Source organism: Cydia strobilella, chromosome 2 (genome assembly GCF_947568885.1).
Source record: "Cydia strobilella chromosome 2, ilCydStro3.1, whole genome shotgun sequence".
Classification (NCBI taxonomy): domain Eukaryota; kingdom Metazoa; phylum Arthropoda; class Insecta; order Lepidoptera; family Tortricidae; genus Cydia; species Cydia strobilella.
Window position 1 is genome coordinate 6467200 of NC_086042.1, and position 16498 is coordinate 6483697.

Consider the following 16498-nt stretch of genomic DNA (forward strand, 5'->3'; position numbering starts at 1 on the left):
GTGTTGTGGGTAGTGTATGACGGAGACAGCTCAAAACCTGGAACACCTGGAGTGCTGCTGGACGCATCGGATCAGGGGTAAAACTCTTTTAATCTGAAGTTGGTAGAGTATGCTGTAGGCAGGTTAAGTTCTTCAAGACCTGGAACACCTGGAGGGTTGCCAGATGAAGCAGGCACCTGACCAGAGCTACCACACGTTTAACATGCAGTAGGTACTGGGGGTTAAAAGGGGGTGGAAGTTCTGATAACAATAAATGAACCTGAGTTCCACTAAGTACAGCCAGGGTTCATCATCAGCTCTATCTTGGGTACTGCTCTCCCATTTGCTCATCAAGACGTGTCAGAAGACCAAAACAGCGTGTGCCTATATTGCACCAAACCTGAGTTCCACTAGGTACAGCCAGGGTTCAGCATCAGCTCTATCTTGGGTACTGCTCTCCCAAGTGTTCATCAAGACGTGTCGGAGGACCAAAACAGCGTGTGCCTATGTTGCACGAAACCTGAGTTCCACTAGGTACAGCCAGGGTTCAGCATCAGCTCCATCTTGGGTACTGCTCTCCTAATTGCTCATCAAGACGTGTCGAATAACCAAAACAGCGTGTGCCTATGTTGCACGAAACCTGATTTCCACTAGGTACAGCCAGGGTTCAGCATCAGCTCCATCTTGGGTACTGCTCTCCTAATTGCTCATCAAGACGTGTCGAATAACCAAAACAGCGTGTGCCTATGTTGCACGAAACCTGATTTCCACTAGGTACAGCCAGGGTTCAGCATCAGTTCCATCTTGGGTACTGCTCTCCTAATTGCTCATCAAGACGTGTCGGAAGACCAAAACAGCGTGTGCCTATGTTGCACGAAACCTGATTTCCACTAGGTACAGCCAGGGTTCAGCATCAGCTCTATCTTGGGTACTGCTCTCCTAATTGCTCATCAAGACGTGTCGGAAGACCAAAACAGCGTGTGCCCATGTTGCACCATACCTGCGTTCCACTAGGTACAGCCAGGGTTCAGCATCAGCTCCATCTTGGGTACTGCTCTCCTAATTGCTCATCAAGACGTGTCGAATAACCAAAACAGCGTGTGCCTATGTTGCACGAAACCTGATTTCCACTAGGTACAGCCAGGGTTCAGCATCAGCTCCATCTTGGGTACTGCTCTCCTAATTGCTCATCAAGACGTGTCGAATAACCAAAACAGCGTGTGCCTATGTTGCACGAAACCTGATTTCCACTAGGTACAGCCAGGGTTCAGCATCAGCTCCATCTTGGGTACTGCTCTCCTAATTGCTCATCAAGACGTGTCGGAAGACCAAAACAGCGTGTGCCTATGTTGCACCATACCTGCGTTCCACTAGGTACAGCCAGGGTTCAGCATCAGCTCCATCTTGGGTACTGCTCTCCTAATTGCTCATCAAGACGTGTCGAATAACCAAAACAGCGTGTGCCTATGTTGCACGAAACCTGATTTCCACTAGGTACAGCCAGGGTTCAGCATCAGCTCCATCTTGGGTACTGCTCTCCTAATTGCTCATCAAGACGTGTCGAATAACCAAAACAGCGTGTGCCTATGTTGCACGAAACCTGATTTCCACTAGGTACAGCCAGGGTTCAGCATCAGCTCCATCTTGGGTACTGCTCTCCTAATTGCTCATCAAGACGTGTCGAATAACCAAAACAGCGTGTGCCTATGTTGCACGAAACCTGATTTCCACTAGGTACAGCCAGGGTTCAGCATCAGCTCCATCTTGGGTACTGCTCTCCTAATTGCTCATCAAGACGTGTCGGAAGACCAAAACAGCGTGTGCCTATGTTGCACCAAACCTGCATTCCATTAGGTACAGCCAGGGTTCAGCATCAGCTCTATCTTGGGTACTGCTCTCCTAATTGCTCATCAAGACAGACCAAAACAGCGTGTGCCTATGTTGCACTAAACCTGCGTTCCACTAGGTACAGCCAGGGTTCAGCATCAGCTCAGCTCTATGTATATTAAAACCTTCTCCAGAATGTAACAAACACTTTTCTAAAAACCGCATCAAAATCGGTTCAGCCAAATGCGAGATAATCGCGAACAAACATACATACATACATATACATACAAACATACGGGTCAAACTGAGAACCTCCTTTTTTTTGAAGGCGGTTAATAAACAAGTACTTACAACCCAAGGATTAAAGTTTCTGGTCGCAGTTTACACGCACACAGTACAGCCAAACACGCAAACAAATATAACTTTTTACACGGCGAGCGACGCACACAATGATAAATAACTTCGTCGTCGTCGATGCAACGTGCGGAGCCGATCAACAAACGTCCTGCCTCTACCAGCTCCCGCGCGGGACTGAGGCCGCGGGCGCGTGTCACCGATGTTATACCAGAAAAAGGGGAAGTTTTTAAAAAATCGTCAGAAAATAAAAGTTGCAATTTAAATAAAATGAAGTACAGCAACAGTTTAAGTAAACATTGCAGATTATTTGAGTATGCAATCTACGTCGAAAATAAGTAGATTTTCGGAGAAATTGTCACTTGTTTTGAGGTCATTTCTGGAGAAAATTGAATTCGTTTAACTTTCATTTCCTCGAACTCTAAGTCATATAACAACAATGTAATCTGATAAACCTAGAGTACAGAATATGTTTAATACAAATTTACCATTTTTAGCAGTCCAAACTTTACGAAATTTACAAATAAGAGCATCAAAGTCAGTGCTTTACACGCGTTTACCTAAACGTACATCAGAAAAAAATTCATTACTAATTTAGTAAGCCTTTTTTCAAAAAAATGATCTGATAAACCTAGAGATAAGAAGTCGTGCTAATAGAAACCAGTACTTGTTATTTCAATTAGGTAACAAAAGGTGTACAATTTCACAGAAGAAATCTATCAACTTTACATTTTTGCGACTAAAATCGTAACCGGGCTCTTTGAGCGAAAAAAGGGACTCTAAAGCACGAAGTGGAAAAATTATCAAAAGCGGTTCATCCGTTTTATTCAATTGATATTCCTAGATGGCGCGAAACAACACATGAAACAAGGGGATACTTAAAAGAAACAAATAAATTTAATCATATTTTATTTTATATAATATAATCATGTTTACATAAATTCAAAACATTGTTACCTACACACGGATCAACATTATTAGAACCAGTTTTATTTGAAGATCTTTGTAACAGGGCACTTCCCTAATAAAATTTTGGATCAAAGCAAAGTTATTTATTTCATGAAATCTTAATTGTCTTAATTATTAATTGTAAACATTTACTGTTTGAAACATCCAGAGAATATACGTTCTAATAACATATTACTACTGGAAGTCAGTATTTCGGTCTTGAACAAAATATGCGTATCGATTTTCTCTAATTATAATTGCATTGGATTATATATATTGGCTAAGTATACATTCTAAACACGAGAAAACAAATAGCCTCGAAACAATGTCATGCTTGTAATTGCTAGACCCAATAGGAATAAAAATAACACTATAAATGCAATTAGAGCACAATTTAAGAGAACAATCATCCGGTAACTACCTAAATCCTTAGATTTTATCCTTAGGGTTTATTTGAGAAAACACGAAACGGTGAGGGTGTTTATGTTGACACTACTCTTCGCCCCATTTGCCCAAATAGGTACTCATGTTGCATACTTCAGTACTTACAGAAATCTAAAGAGATGAAGTGACCTGTATTGGCAAATGCGAAGGGATTTTTTGGCATTACTTAACATAACAGTGGCATATTTTTAAAGATTATACTCGTAGGTGCCATAGGCCTATAATGGTTGGACAACCTATAACCACCCGAAACTGACAGCGAGGTTCGTCTTGCGCTAACCCTGACAGGCCGCCGCCTCAGGGCCATGGCTCTTTTTAGCCCTAGGGTAAATATGGCACCCATTTGACCTCTAAGATTCAAAATTGGACTCGCTTAAACACCCCTAGTGTCTACAACAGTTCGATCGACGAAATTACAGTTTCAACCCTGTTGCCATGGAATAAGGTACCTACCTAACATGTTCAGACTCATCCAGTGTCAAAAATGTGCTGATGATGGTACTTTCTTCTCCAGCAAGTGTACAGTACAACAAACATGCGTTTTCAGTAGTAGTAATAAAATAATTTTATATTCTTATAGACCCAAAACTCAATGACTAGTATAAAATTTATATCATATCTAACATAGTATATTATTGAAATTAAAGCAAGATGTGACCAAATGCACAACTGTAATTTATTTTGTCTTACCATAACGTGCGCATTCACGCTGTGGACAAGAGAGCGAGTAAAGCTGGTAAAGATAATAGCAAATAAAACTAGGGAACGAATACCGGTATATTTTTCATAGAAATAAACCGGTATTCAATTTCGGTATCTTGGTTGTTTATGTATATTTTCCATTTCATTTAGGTGATCTGATAACTCATTGTCCTTACCTAAATACCATTCTACACAAATCATATGAATTTATTCTTAACAAGATGTCATATACACATCTAAGTATAATCTATATTAAAGTAGTAGGTATTTAGTATTTACTATAATGAATACGAAAATAAATGCAATATAAAATAGGACAGCACACCTATCGACATTTATAATAGTACACAACTTCACAACAAATAAATTGTGACAAAAAATCAATAAATACCTCAACTAACTTAGTATAAAGATAATATTTAAATAAAAATTTAAGCTCATTTCCTGCTATCTACCATCATACCAAGGGATCTTAAACTAATTCAAATGCTGTTTAATATAGACAGTACAGTACTATCGAAAAGCATCAAATATAGCTATACAAACATGAGCAAGTTCTACTATGACACTTAATATGTAATGTACTTCTATCAGTAAACAAAATGATCTTTACAAACTTATGCTACACATGACAGTGTTGAGATCCGGCTGGTTAAAACATATTACTAAGGGAAGATCAATAAGAACTTCACAATTATGCATGACTCATCACATTATTAACATACTTTCACGAGCTATTTGCAGATGCTGACATCATGATGTTAAAATGCTACAAAACTTCATACTTATAGCCCTGTAGAAAAGATAAAATTATTTTTAAGAGTTTTGCAGCATGTTATCTATTCATTATTTCGACATTTGCTTACTGGTTTATATAAATTGATTGAAACTAACGCAGCGTACTACGGCGAACAACACGAGAACGCGAAGCGGCGCGGCGAGGCCGGCGCGGGATGAATCAATGCTTTGATACACTATAGAAGTGGGCGATCTCTTTGCGAACGCGAACGCCGTGGGCCCACCGCGCCGTGCCGCTTCGCGTTCGCGAGTTGTTCGCTTACGTAAGACGCAGCGTGATAATTGTGCTTACATAATGATAATATGTAACAAGAAATTTCATTTGCAATTACATAAATGATATATAAATGTTTTATTGTTTGCTTAGACAAATAACATTTTAAAATTATCATATAAATAAAAAATACAATATCTATATACATTGATCAACATGATTTAAAATGGTATAACGTATCTGTGTCTTTATTACACATATTAAAATAATAAACAGTAACTTGGGAAGATCTAATGCTTAACATAACTATTTGTTATTATCAAGGAAGCTCGAAACAATTTAATCATACATAGGTAGTTCATATTGGAATTATTTAATCAAGGAAATGTATATAAAATTTGATTTCCTACTACCTATTGTTATTAGAAAATTCCTAACAGTTAATACTACATAATAATGTTGCTGTTATATTACAATAAAACATGTTTTGAAACCATAAAAAGGATTTTGACTTTTGAGTATACATTTTTACTTAGAACTTGCCTGGAAGTTTACCCCTCGAATATAAGTGAAGTTTAAGTGCCCTCACTGGCTGGTAAACAATCATCTTGATATCACATTGCCCTATATGGACCCTGGGACTTCAAATACTGGATGACAAGGGACGGGCCAGAGGACACCACCTCAGGGGGCAAGGCAGTTAATGGACAGTTCTCAATACTCATGATTTGTAGACTAACACACAAAGCCAGTTCAAATGGCAGATTGCATAAATTGGGATTGTCATTTAAATATAGCGACTCTAGGTTCTCAAGAGTGCCAATTTCTTCTGGTAAATACTGCAAATTATTCTCCCCCACACTCAGTGACGTCAGGTTAGTCAAATGCCCAAGTGAGCGAGGCAGGGTTGTCAATTGATTAGATTGTACTATTAATTTTTGCAAATCCTGGAGGAATCCTATTTCATTTGGCAACACTTCAAGCTTATTTTCTTCCAAATCTAAAACCCGCAATTTTCGAAGACTCCCAATACTAGGGGGAATTCTTTTTAACAAATTATTAGAGAGTATAAGCACTTCCAAGTTCTGAAGACACTGTATGTCATCAGGTAGCTTTGTTAACTGATTAGTGCCCAGGTTGAGCTCCACCATGTTGGCCCATGTACCAACATCTAGTGGCAGCGAGGTCAATAAATTTTCTTTCATATTAAGCTTTGTTAAATTCTTAGCCCTTGTAAATATACCGTATGGGATTTTATCAATTTGATTGTGTTCCAAGTTAATAGAGAAAGCATTAGTGAACTGTGCAGGTCCTCCGGCAGGGTAACTAGCAAATGAGTTACGGGATAGAGTGATACTGGTGAGTTCATTGAGGCAAGAAAGGAGACCTTCAGGGAGTTGAGATATGGAATTACCTTCTACATTAAATTCATCCATATGTTTGCAATTGCTTAGAGTGGAAGGTATGGCCGTCAATCTATTGTAGCGCAAGCCCAAGCGTGTCAGCAACTGGAGGTTCCCAATAGTTTCAGGTATATCTAGGAGATCATTGTGTTGTAGGTCTAGAGTGGACAAGTTTACACAATTCCCAATTTCCTGGGGCAGGTGCTCCAGATGATTGTGGGACACATCAAAGGTGACCAGATTAACGAGTTTTCCAACACCGGAACTTAGCTCCTTAATTTTATTTTCTCTTAAACTCAACATAGTAAGATTTGTTAGGTTGGCTATGCCATCACAAACCACTCTGATTCTATTAAAGCGTAAGAACAATGTAGTAAGTGAAGTAAGTTTATATACAACTTCAGGTATGTCACTGAGTTTGTTGTGACGTAAGTCTAAAACCTTCAAACATCGTAAATTAGCGAGGGAATCTGGCAGGCTGGTCAGTGAGTTCTCATTTAATGCTAATGTTTGAAGGTTAGTTAAACACCCAAACTCTGCTGGTAGGGCCACCAGCTTATTTCCATATAAATAGAACTCGACCAGGTGAGTCAGGTCGCGGACATTTGGAGGCAGAGATGTGATAGACGACTTACTGAGATCGAGTCTGCGCACCCCCTCTTCTCGGCATCGCACGAATTCTTTGATAACATCGAGATCGGCTTGGATGGGCTTGTTCTTCTTGGCGGTGGGCTTGGGCTTGTTGGACTCGGGATGCTTCACAGTCACCACCTTCGGCCGCGCCCCCTCGGTGTTCGTGAGTGACGCCGTCGATAACTTTTTCTCCCTCATTCCGTGACACTTCTCCCGAGGGCTCACTGTACCGATGGAATCTAATGCTTCGGAGTTTTCTCTAGAAGAGTTATCCAAATTCATTCCGTTTGATTTGGTCACCGATTAGGTTTAACAGCAAGTTTTTAATGATAAATTAAAACACACTTGACATCATTTTGTCATCTCATTGGATAGGCAACAATCAATATTTTGTGATTCCGTTTTCGTCTATAACGTAGATTATTTCCTCTTTGTCACAAGACTTAGTAAAATAGTGCGCTATCTTTAATATTTGCGGATTGAATAACTTAACATGATTAGCTTCTTCAGTGGAAAATTAATTGAAAATAGACATCACAGACATTGAAGTCGCAGATCGCAGAACGATGAAAAATTTACCTTTTTTTTTCCTTTTCAAATTTCGGATTTCGGATGCATGTAGTTTAGTCATGCTTATGCTTCAAATAAAAAATTTTTTTGGCGTTTTCCGCAATGACTCAAATAGCTCACAGAGACAGCTAGTCTGGCTAATAGGTCCGAATGCGCGAATTGCGACGCGAAGACTCCACACGCGTTCGCGGCTTCGCGCCGCGATTCGCGCACGAGTGAGGAGCGGGCTAATGAAAGTTGAATCTGCATAAACCTTGGAGGATATAACCAACGGACACGCACGCCTTGTCTGTAATTTGCTGTACAAAAAAGTCTGCCAATTTTTGTGGGGGAGGGGAATGACAAATGTATACGTAACGTCAAAATTACCATGTCAGATAAACGTCAGTCCATACATTGTGTATGTCCACTATTTTCGACAGAGGGGAACGTGGGGGAACGCCTGTTAATCTCTACTCCGTTTAGTTATATCCTCTAAGGCAAAAACTATAATTTGGCAAGTAATATCGTATTAAGCCCCCTCCACACTACAAGTACAGGTAAAAAATTTAAAACTATTTTACACATTTCCCGATTTCCTGTGGCAAGTGCTCCAGGTTATTGAGAGACGTCGAAAGTAAAGCCCCCCATTCACACTCCTACATGGTAGTCCCCCTCATTATGTAGGATTGTGAATGTGGTCGCGGACTACATGGCGTTCTACAAAACCCAGGTAGGATGCCTCGGGTCCTACAAGTCCTACAAGCCCCGCCCACCGTTTGACGTCCTGCGTGGCAGGACTGTCATTGACTTGACTGTCATGTAGCGAATTTTGTTTACAGTGAAAAACACGGACTTTTAACAAGATTTTATTGAAATATATGTGACGTTTTCAACCAAAAGGTACCACATTGTCGCTTGTCGATAGATTTCTAACTGAATCTATATGGAAATAGCGCCTTAAGCGACAATAAGTACCCTTTTAGGTCCGCCTAAAGCAAAGGGGGCGCAATATAAGGACAGAAATTTTTTGACCAAAAGTGAAAATTATACAGGAATCATAAAACACTTAGAAAAATTTCATTCGAAACGCTAAAATAAGCATGTTTTGTAGAAAAAACTTTTTCTCTAAAATCAAAAATTGCCGAGATATTGGACCTGAAAGTTGAGCCGATTTTTAGGACAGAAAAAGTTCGATGGGTGTTGTTGTCATTATGACCCCTATTTTTTATGATACTATCGTATAGAAGACGCTAAAATAAGCATGTTTTATAGAAAAAACTTTTTCTCTAAAATCAAAAATGACCGAGATAATAGACTTCAAAATTGGCAAAGCAAAGGGGGTGCAAAAAAAGACTTAGAATTTTTTTAGTAGGTACAATAACATGTCTGTTCTGGCGCTCGCCGGCCGCTGCCGCGGCACGCTCGCTTCGCTCGCTCGGCTTCGCGCTCTGTTTGATCGCGATCATCGCGGTCAACCTAACACACTCCTCCTCGCTTCGCTCGTCGTCGCACCTATCTTGTCTCTGTTACTTAAATTTACTGTTCCAAACATGCTTATTTTAGCGTCTTCTATACGATAGCATCATAAAAAATAGGGGTCATAATGACAACAACACCCATCGAACTTTTTCTATGTCCTAAAAATCGGCTCAACTTTCAGGTCCAATATCTCGGCCATTTTTGATTTTAGAGAAAAAGTTTTTTCTACAAAACTTGCTTATTTTAGCGTCTTCTATACGATAGCATCATAAAAAATAGGTGTCATAATAACACCAACCCCATCAAAAAATTTCTAAGTCCTGCGCCCCCTTTGCTTTAGTCCAACCCCCTTTTGGTTGAAAATGGCACATAAAAGAATTCGCTGTGTAATTGTGTATGTGATCAAAAATCACCAAAATAGCTATATTTTTTTTAGAAATAGCACATAACGGAATTGCAAGAGCACCGACACGAGGGCCTACCGCGAAAAATGAAAAGCGTAATTTCTTTATCTGCCTCTCTATCACTAGATATTCTAGTTTATCGCCAGAGCGATAGAAAGTCAGATAGCGAAATTTCGATTTTCGTCTTTCGTGGTAGGTCCTCTGGTAGGTAGGACTGCAATGTAGGAAGTGTGTGAGCTATATCATATCCTACTCCGCAACCTGCGAGGCGGACTGCATTGTAGGAATAGGAGTGTGAATGGGGGGCTTAACGAGGTTAACAAGCTTACCAACACCAGGAGACAATTCTTTAATCTTGTTCTCTCTCAAGATCGAAATGTACTATTCTGTTCTTATTTACTGACAATTTGGTTTGACCAACTATATTTAGAAAATTATCTTGTACCTCGTTTTAACAGCTTGGTATTTCCATTTATATCTCTATCTCTTTCTGCTCCAAAATTTACCACGAGTGCAACTGAAATAACAAATGCGAAGCTTGCTTGACGCATCATGTAACTCAGAATAATGACTCATTATTTTGAGTCATGTAATGTCTGACAGATCACACTTGACTTGACACTGACCACTGACAGTAGTGACAGTGAGAGGTCGGTCGGTCCGTGAGTGTTGTTTGAAGTAATTACAGCAAGATTGTAGACAGTAAAAGCCGGAGAAAACTACGATTTAAATAGTTATCGTGATTTCACAAGTTTGTTACCTGACTTATTAGTTTACAAATATATGTTTTAATATTGCCAACTTATTAAATGCATGCGTTTTTTCCTACCAACAACTATGCAATTCGTTTATACTACATTTCAGGTTACCTATTAAGAGAAAAGGACGCCGTCAGTTTAAGTTTTATATAAACGTAAATCAGCAATAATGGACAAAGGCAAGGAAAAGGAGGAACAGAGTATCATGGATAAATCCATGAGATCTGTTTTTGGTACGTAACTGTTGGAATAATTTCATTTGCCCGGTTGGAATTGAATAATAATTATTTGCTGTTTTTACGTTTTAGTTGGTAATATACCATATGAAGCAACGGAGGAAAAGTTAAAAGATATCTTCAGCGAGGTTGGGCCAGTGCTGTCATTCAAACTGGTGTTTGACAGAGAGACAGGCAAGCCTAAGGGCTATGGGTTTTGTGAGTATAAAGACCAGGAGACAGCCCTCAGTGCTATGAGGAACCTTAACGGCTATGAAATCGGTGGCCGTTCCTTGAGGGTAGATAATGCGTGTACGGAGAAATCCAGGATGGAAATGCAAGCCCTAATGCAAGGTCCCCAGGTAAGTCTTTTAAATCTTTTGTATCAGTCAAACCTATATGGCAGGGCCACCAAATGGTGGACCGCGGTCCGGATCCGGACCGCCAGCCTATTTAGTGCTTTACATTACATTTGCTTATTTATTTTAATAAACTCAAGGAGAAACTGACCATGATGGTCATTATAATAATATATAAAAAACCGGACCTCTGAAGAAACTAATTAGTAAGCATGTTTTTGTTATGAACACAAATTCCAAAGGTTTCCTACAGATTAGGGTATTCATTTATTCATAAGTGTGTATCATCTCTTAGTTACCTAATAGAACAGGGATAGTATAATTTATTCATAAGTGTGTATCATCTCGTAGTTACCTAATAGAACAGGGATAGTATAATTTATTAATTTATTTATAAGTGTGTATCATCTCGTAGTTACCTAATAGAACAGGGATAGTATAATTAATTAATTTATTCATAAGTGTATAATCTCATGGTTACCTAATAGAACAGGGATAGTATAATTTATTAATTTATTCATAAGTGTGTATCATCTCGTAGTTACCTAATAGAACAGGGATAGTATAATTTATTAATTTATTCATTAGTGTGTATCATCTCGTAGTTACCTAATAGAACAGGGATAGTATAATTTTTCTTTTAGAAAAGGTGAAATATCTTTGTAAATGTTAGGCAGTAGTTATTTGAGTTATATAATAAAATTGTGCTCTATTAGTGTAAGGGTGTATTTCATAATCCAGAATGTAATGTATTTGTGTGTGTATTTCAAGTCAACATGACGTTAAATTGTTTCTGAAATCTGTGTTCTATTCTGTTTAGGTAGAGAATCCCTATGGGGAGGCAGTGGAACCAGAGAAAGCCCCAGAAGCCATCAGTAAGGCTGTGGCAACCCTGCCCCCGGAACAAATGTTTGAGCTCATGAAGCAGATGAAACTTTGTGTTCAGGTGAGTAATGCTTATTTTTGCCTACAGAATATATTATTCCCAGCAATTGCATTGGTAAATTTAATCAAATAAGTATACTACTGGGTATCTATCAGTGTTTAGGCATCCATAAGACTTAATTCCCAAAAAGCAATAGACAAGGTGATTGTCTATTTTAAGTGTGTACTTACTCTCTCTTCCGGAAATAGTTTTTTCCAAATCGCAATTTTTACCATTTTATTTTTTCTGAATCTCAAGCTTCCTTTTCCGAAAGCATTTCTAACCATTCGCATATTTTCCTATTAATTTTATTTTCCAGTAGCTTATTTTCCTGTTAGGTTTTCTAGCCATTCGCATAATTTCCCACTTACATTTCATTTGTTTACAATCACGGAAGACAGAAAATAGATAGGAGCGACGACGAGCAAAGCGAGGAGTGTGTTAGGTGAACTGCGAGCAAAACAGCAACCAGAACCGACTTATTTTATGGTACGATACTGATTTACAAAAAGAAGTTATTTTTTAATTAGTGCCTTGTATATTATAATAAGAATACATATCTAAATTATGCGAATAGTTAAAAACGTAACAGGAAAATAAGCTACTGGAAAATAAAAAAAATGGGAAAATATGTGAATGGTTAGAAAACGTAACAGTTTCCTGTGTTTCCTGTATTTTCATAAGCTACTGGAAAATATGCAAATGGTAAGCAATGCTTTCGGGAAAGGAAGCTTGAGATTGAGAAAAGATAAAATGGTAAAAATTGTGAATGGCAGAAATCGCCATCTGGAAAAAACGATTTCCGGAAGAGAGAGTACACACTCTATTTTGTAGTTTAATGGTAGTTAATCTGCACTCTTTAAAAAACGAAGGGTCGGTTGCCTGTTTGTCATCGTTAAAGAGTTCGCAAAATTGTATTGTATGGAAAGTTTCATAGTAAACCGCCGCGGCGCGCCGGGTGACGTTAATCAGTCTGTCAAGTGCGGATGGTGCAACTGGCACTAAGATAGACAACCTTTAGATTTATATGATGCCTAATTACATACGAATTCTGTACTCCATTTTAATCTTTGTTACCAAATATATTTTTTTCCAATTGATATTTATCTCATCAATCATTTTTCAGAATAATCCAACAGAAGCAAGAAATATGTTACTGCAGAACCCGCAGTTGGCATATGCATTACTGCAAGCCCAGGTCATCATGAGGATTGTAGATCCGGCTACTGCTGTCGTAAGTATGGAATGTACAATAATTACAGTAGTTTAGGACATTGGTCTCCTGCAAATTGTAAGTGACATACATACGAACGAGTCTACCGCGATTTAATTTCATTGTTTTTACCTTAAATACCGACGTTTCAGCTAAGTTGCACCAGCTGTGGTCTTTCCGTCTCGTATCCGTCGTTTCCACAGCTGGTGCAATTCAGCTGAAACGTCGGAATTTAAGGTAAAAACGATGAAACTTAATCGCGTTAGACCCGTTCGTATAACTAAATATGTGTTTAAATCGCGAGAGTTTAAAGTGTTAAATTGTAAGTGAACCCAGTATCAGGCTGAAGAGGTATGAAGAAGCGTATATGGTATCTCACCCTTACTTGCCAGTAGGCATCACTTATTTCTGTTCAATAGATGGCAATAAAGGCATAAAGGAACGCGACTTTGTATAGACATTGTCAGCCTTTTTTTCCATGATGTACGTTACTGTTATAAAACTGATCACATTTTGCTTAACCTTTTGAATGCCATGCCTATCGTCCACGGCGCGTCATCATGAACCTTGTCAGAATTTTCGAAGATTGAGTTGAGCTACAGCTGCGCGTCAGTTGACGTCTTTGGCGGTCAAAGGTTTAAAAACTGCCTTTATAACAATGTTTTGTTTCAGAGCATGCTTCATCCGAGCAATCCAGTGCCTCCCGTCATTCACCCTGGCGACAAGGTGCCCCTGCCGAACCCTTACATGCCCAATATGGCACCTCCAAGTAAATGTTTTCATAACTTCTACTAAATAAATTTAATAGTTATTTGTTATACAAGGGTGCAAAGTTGTAATTTACCCGCGAGTGTTTCAACACACGAGAAGTAAAATACATTTGCACCCGTGTGTAACACAAAACTTTTCCCCTCACTATAGCGAGGAAAGTGCAACATCTACAGGCGTTAGATCATCTTCATCACTGGAATCACTAATTTTTGTACGATATTATAACAGAAAACACTGGAAATTCTGGTTTTTACGTGAGTCGGTGAGAAGTGTTTTTAAGTAACAAATTTGTTGACAATGTTGACATTTCTGTTCTGACGTATGAAATGTCAACGATGCGTTTTGAAATTGCATCGACTCAACTTGTGCGTTCAGAATTATATTTAACATCACTATAAAAAATCTAACGTTTCTTATGGAATTTTAAGGTTTATGACTTAAAATTATTAAATAAAGCTAAATTTGGTATTTTTTATTAGATACTCAAACCATTTATTTAATGATAATTAATATCGAACGAACCATTATTATGAGCGTTTTACGTTTTGTTATCTGTCAAGCTACTTAAACACGCTCCATTTAAGGTCAAATTCCTTTCCCCACTAGTGGATAAAACGCGTTTTTCCCCGCTTGTTTTAAAGGATAAACACGGCTTTCCGAGCTAGTGAGGGGAAATGAATATTGATTGTTAATGGCCGTGCTAGGCTGCTAAATCGTTTGGGGCGAGTGCTTAATGCTTATAAAGACAAACTAGCAAAGTATACCGAAAGTACCTTGTTATTGGCTTTGTCCGCTTTGTGCACAGTGGCCAGATAGATGTATTGGTAAAATGTTTGATGGTAGTTTTCTCATGTCGGACCAATTATTATAAAAAAGTCCAATTGGATGAATAATATTGCGTATTTTTGTACAGATCCACAACCTCAGCCGTTGCTGGCTAATCCAGTACCGCCGCCGCCTAACCAATACAACCGTGAGTATTTACATTGTACAACTAAATGAAAAACGACAGTTTTTAGCGGTTTTTTTTTCAAGCATGTAACTTTACATGTAACTCGAAAAAATAAAATTCGTCTTTAAGTTATTTTTTGTCTCAAAATGAATGCAACTGTTTCACGGCAAATAAGTCACAGACAGCGTGTTATTAGTCCTGATCTCCTAATATTATGTATGTACTCTGTGTATGTGTTGCTATGCCCCCACGGGGTCCATGTGGAACTACCAAGAATTTGTAATACCTATAAAACCATGGTTGCAATAAATAAATATGAAATATGTACAGCGCGTCCGCCACCGGCAGCGATGGCGGACATCGACCTGCGCGGCGCGCGCGCGGCGGCGCCGATGCTCGACCAGGACATGCGCAGCCTGCCGCCGCCCATGCCGCACCCCGTGCCGCCGCCCATGCAGGACAAGTACGTACACTCTGTTTGTTATTCTATTACTACATTGCGGCAGCGCGCGGCATATGTATGTGTACAGCGTATGGCAGCGATGGCGGACATCGACCTGCGCGGCGCGCGCGCGGCGGCGCCGATGCTCGACCAGGACATGCGCAGCCTGCCGCCGCCCATGCCGCACCCCGTGCCGCCGCCCATGCAGGACAAGTACGTACACTCTGTTTGTTATTCTATTACTACATTGCGGCAGCGCGCGGCATATGTATGTGTACAGCGTATGGCAGCGATGGCGGACATACTAACGACTGTAACCTCCTCCTCCTTCTTATGGCTCCTCTACACGATGGCCTAGCGTAGGCCAGTCTAAGGGACGCAGCTATGCGGTGGAATGAGATAGCAATATCACTTGCTCCCTCTAACGCATAAATGCGTCCCTTTGACTGGCCTACGCTGGGCCATCGTGTAGAGGAGCCATCAGAAGGCATTTGACAACAACAAATGGGAAGACAGCAACAATCCCAAATAATGCTGCATCGCATCATCACATAATTATGTACAAAATCAGTTTGAGCGGGTCTGACCTTTAAGACATATTTTGTGAAATACCGTAAGGTCAGGGTACTTTAGCCCTTACAAGGTTACTTTGTCTACCCATGAAAACCCATTTATTGAACTAATAAATTCTTAAAAGCGATACTAAACGCTTACTCCAAAACAGCTAATCTCATAATGTCGTTTTTAAGAATTTATCAATTCAATAAAATAGATTTTCATGGGTGAACAAAGTAACCTTGGGGGGCTAAAGTGCCCTGACCTTACGGTACCTATTGTTCGTTTAAAAAAGTACATTGAACAACAACTAAAATAATTTATTAAACAATAAATCTTACAGTGAATATTTCTGTCCCAAGTTGTGCTCCCCTTGTGGAAACACAAGAAATGTAAGTTGTTCTTAAAATTAGACTTTCAGTACAGTACCTACCATCCAATTTTATTTCATATAATTATACTATGTTTTCAAATAGCCTTTATACTTTTTTATTTACGTTTTCTTTTCACGGTTAGTGGCGTCTTTTATAGTTTATTTTTACTGTTACAAAATGTTACTTTAGTCATTCCT

The 16498-nt window shown here is 39.2% G+C and overlaps 3 protein-coding genes across 6 annotated transcripts in view; 2 read left to right on the top strand and 1 right to left on the bottom strand.

The window, feature by feature from the left end:
* The window catches only part of LOC134750960 (cleavage stimulation factor subunit 2), a 144969-nt gene that overhangs the window by 126158 nt on the left and 2313 nt on the right, over nt 1-16498 (top strand). For 2 of the 4 annotated variants that reach the window (XM_063686266.1, XM_063686273.1), the window contains exons 2-9: nt 10613-10728; nt 10804-11072; nt 11890-12015; nt 13121-13228; nt 13880-13976; nt 14892-14951; nt 15261-15585; nt 16290-16319. In XM_063686266.1, coding sequence (XP_063542336.1) covers nt 10665-10728; nt 10804-11072; nt 11890-12015; nt 13121-13228; nt 13880-13976; nt 14892-14951; nt 15261-15585; nt 16290-16319 — 1079 coding nt within the window. In that variant the 5' untranslated portion in view covers nt 10613-10664. Of the gene's footprint in view, nt 1-10352; nt 10489-10601; nt 10729-10803; nt 11073-11889; nt 12016-13120; nt 13229-13879; nt 13977-14891; nt 14952-15260; nt 15586-16289; nt 16320-16498 lie in introns of those variants that run through there. The other 2 variants (XM_063686257.1, XM_063686280.1) reach the window with 2 other exon arrangements.
* Nucleotides 1-16498, top strand: part of LOC134751377 (prefoldin subunit 6) — a 67931-nt gene that overhangs the window by 28597 nt on the left and 22836 nt on the right. The gene's annotated exons all lie outside the window — the stretch shown is intronic.
* On the bottom strand, nt 3059-7870 carry LOC134750920 (leucine-rich repeat protein soc-2 homolog). Its single transcript, XM_063686175.1, has one exon. The coding sequence runs from the start codon at nt 7582-7584 to the stop codon at nt 5881-5883; it is 1704 nt and encodes a 567-aa protein (XP_063542245.1). The 5' UTR covers nt 7585-7870; the 3' UTR covers nt 3059-5880.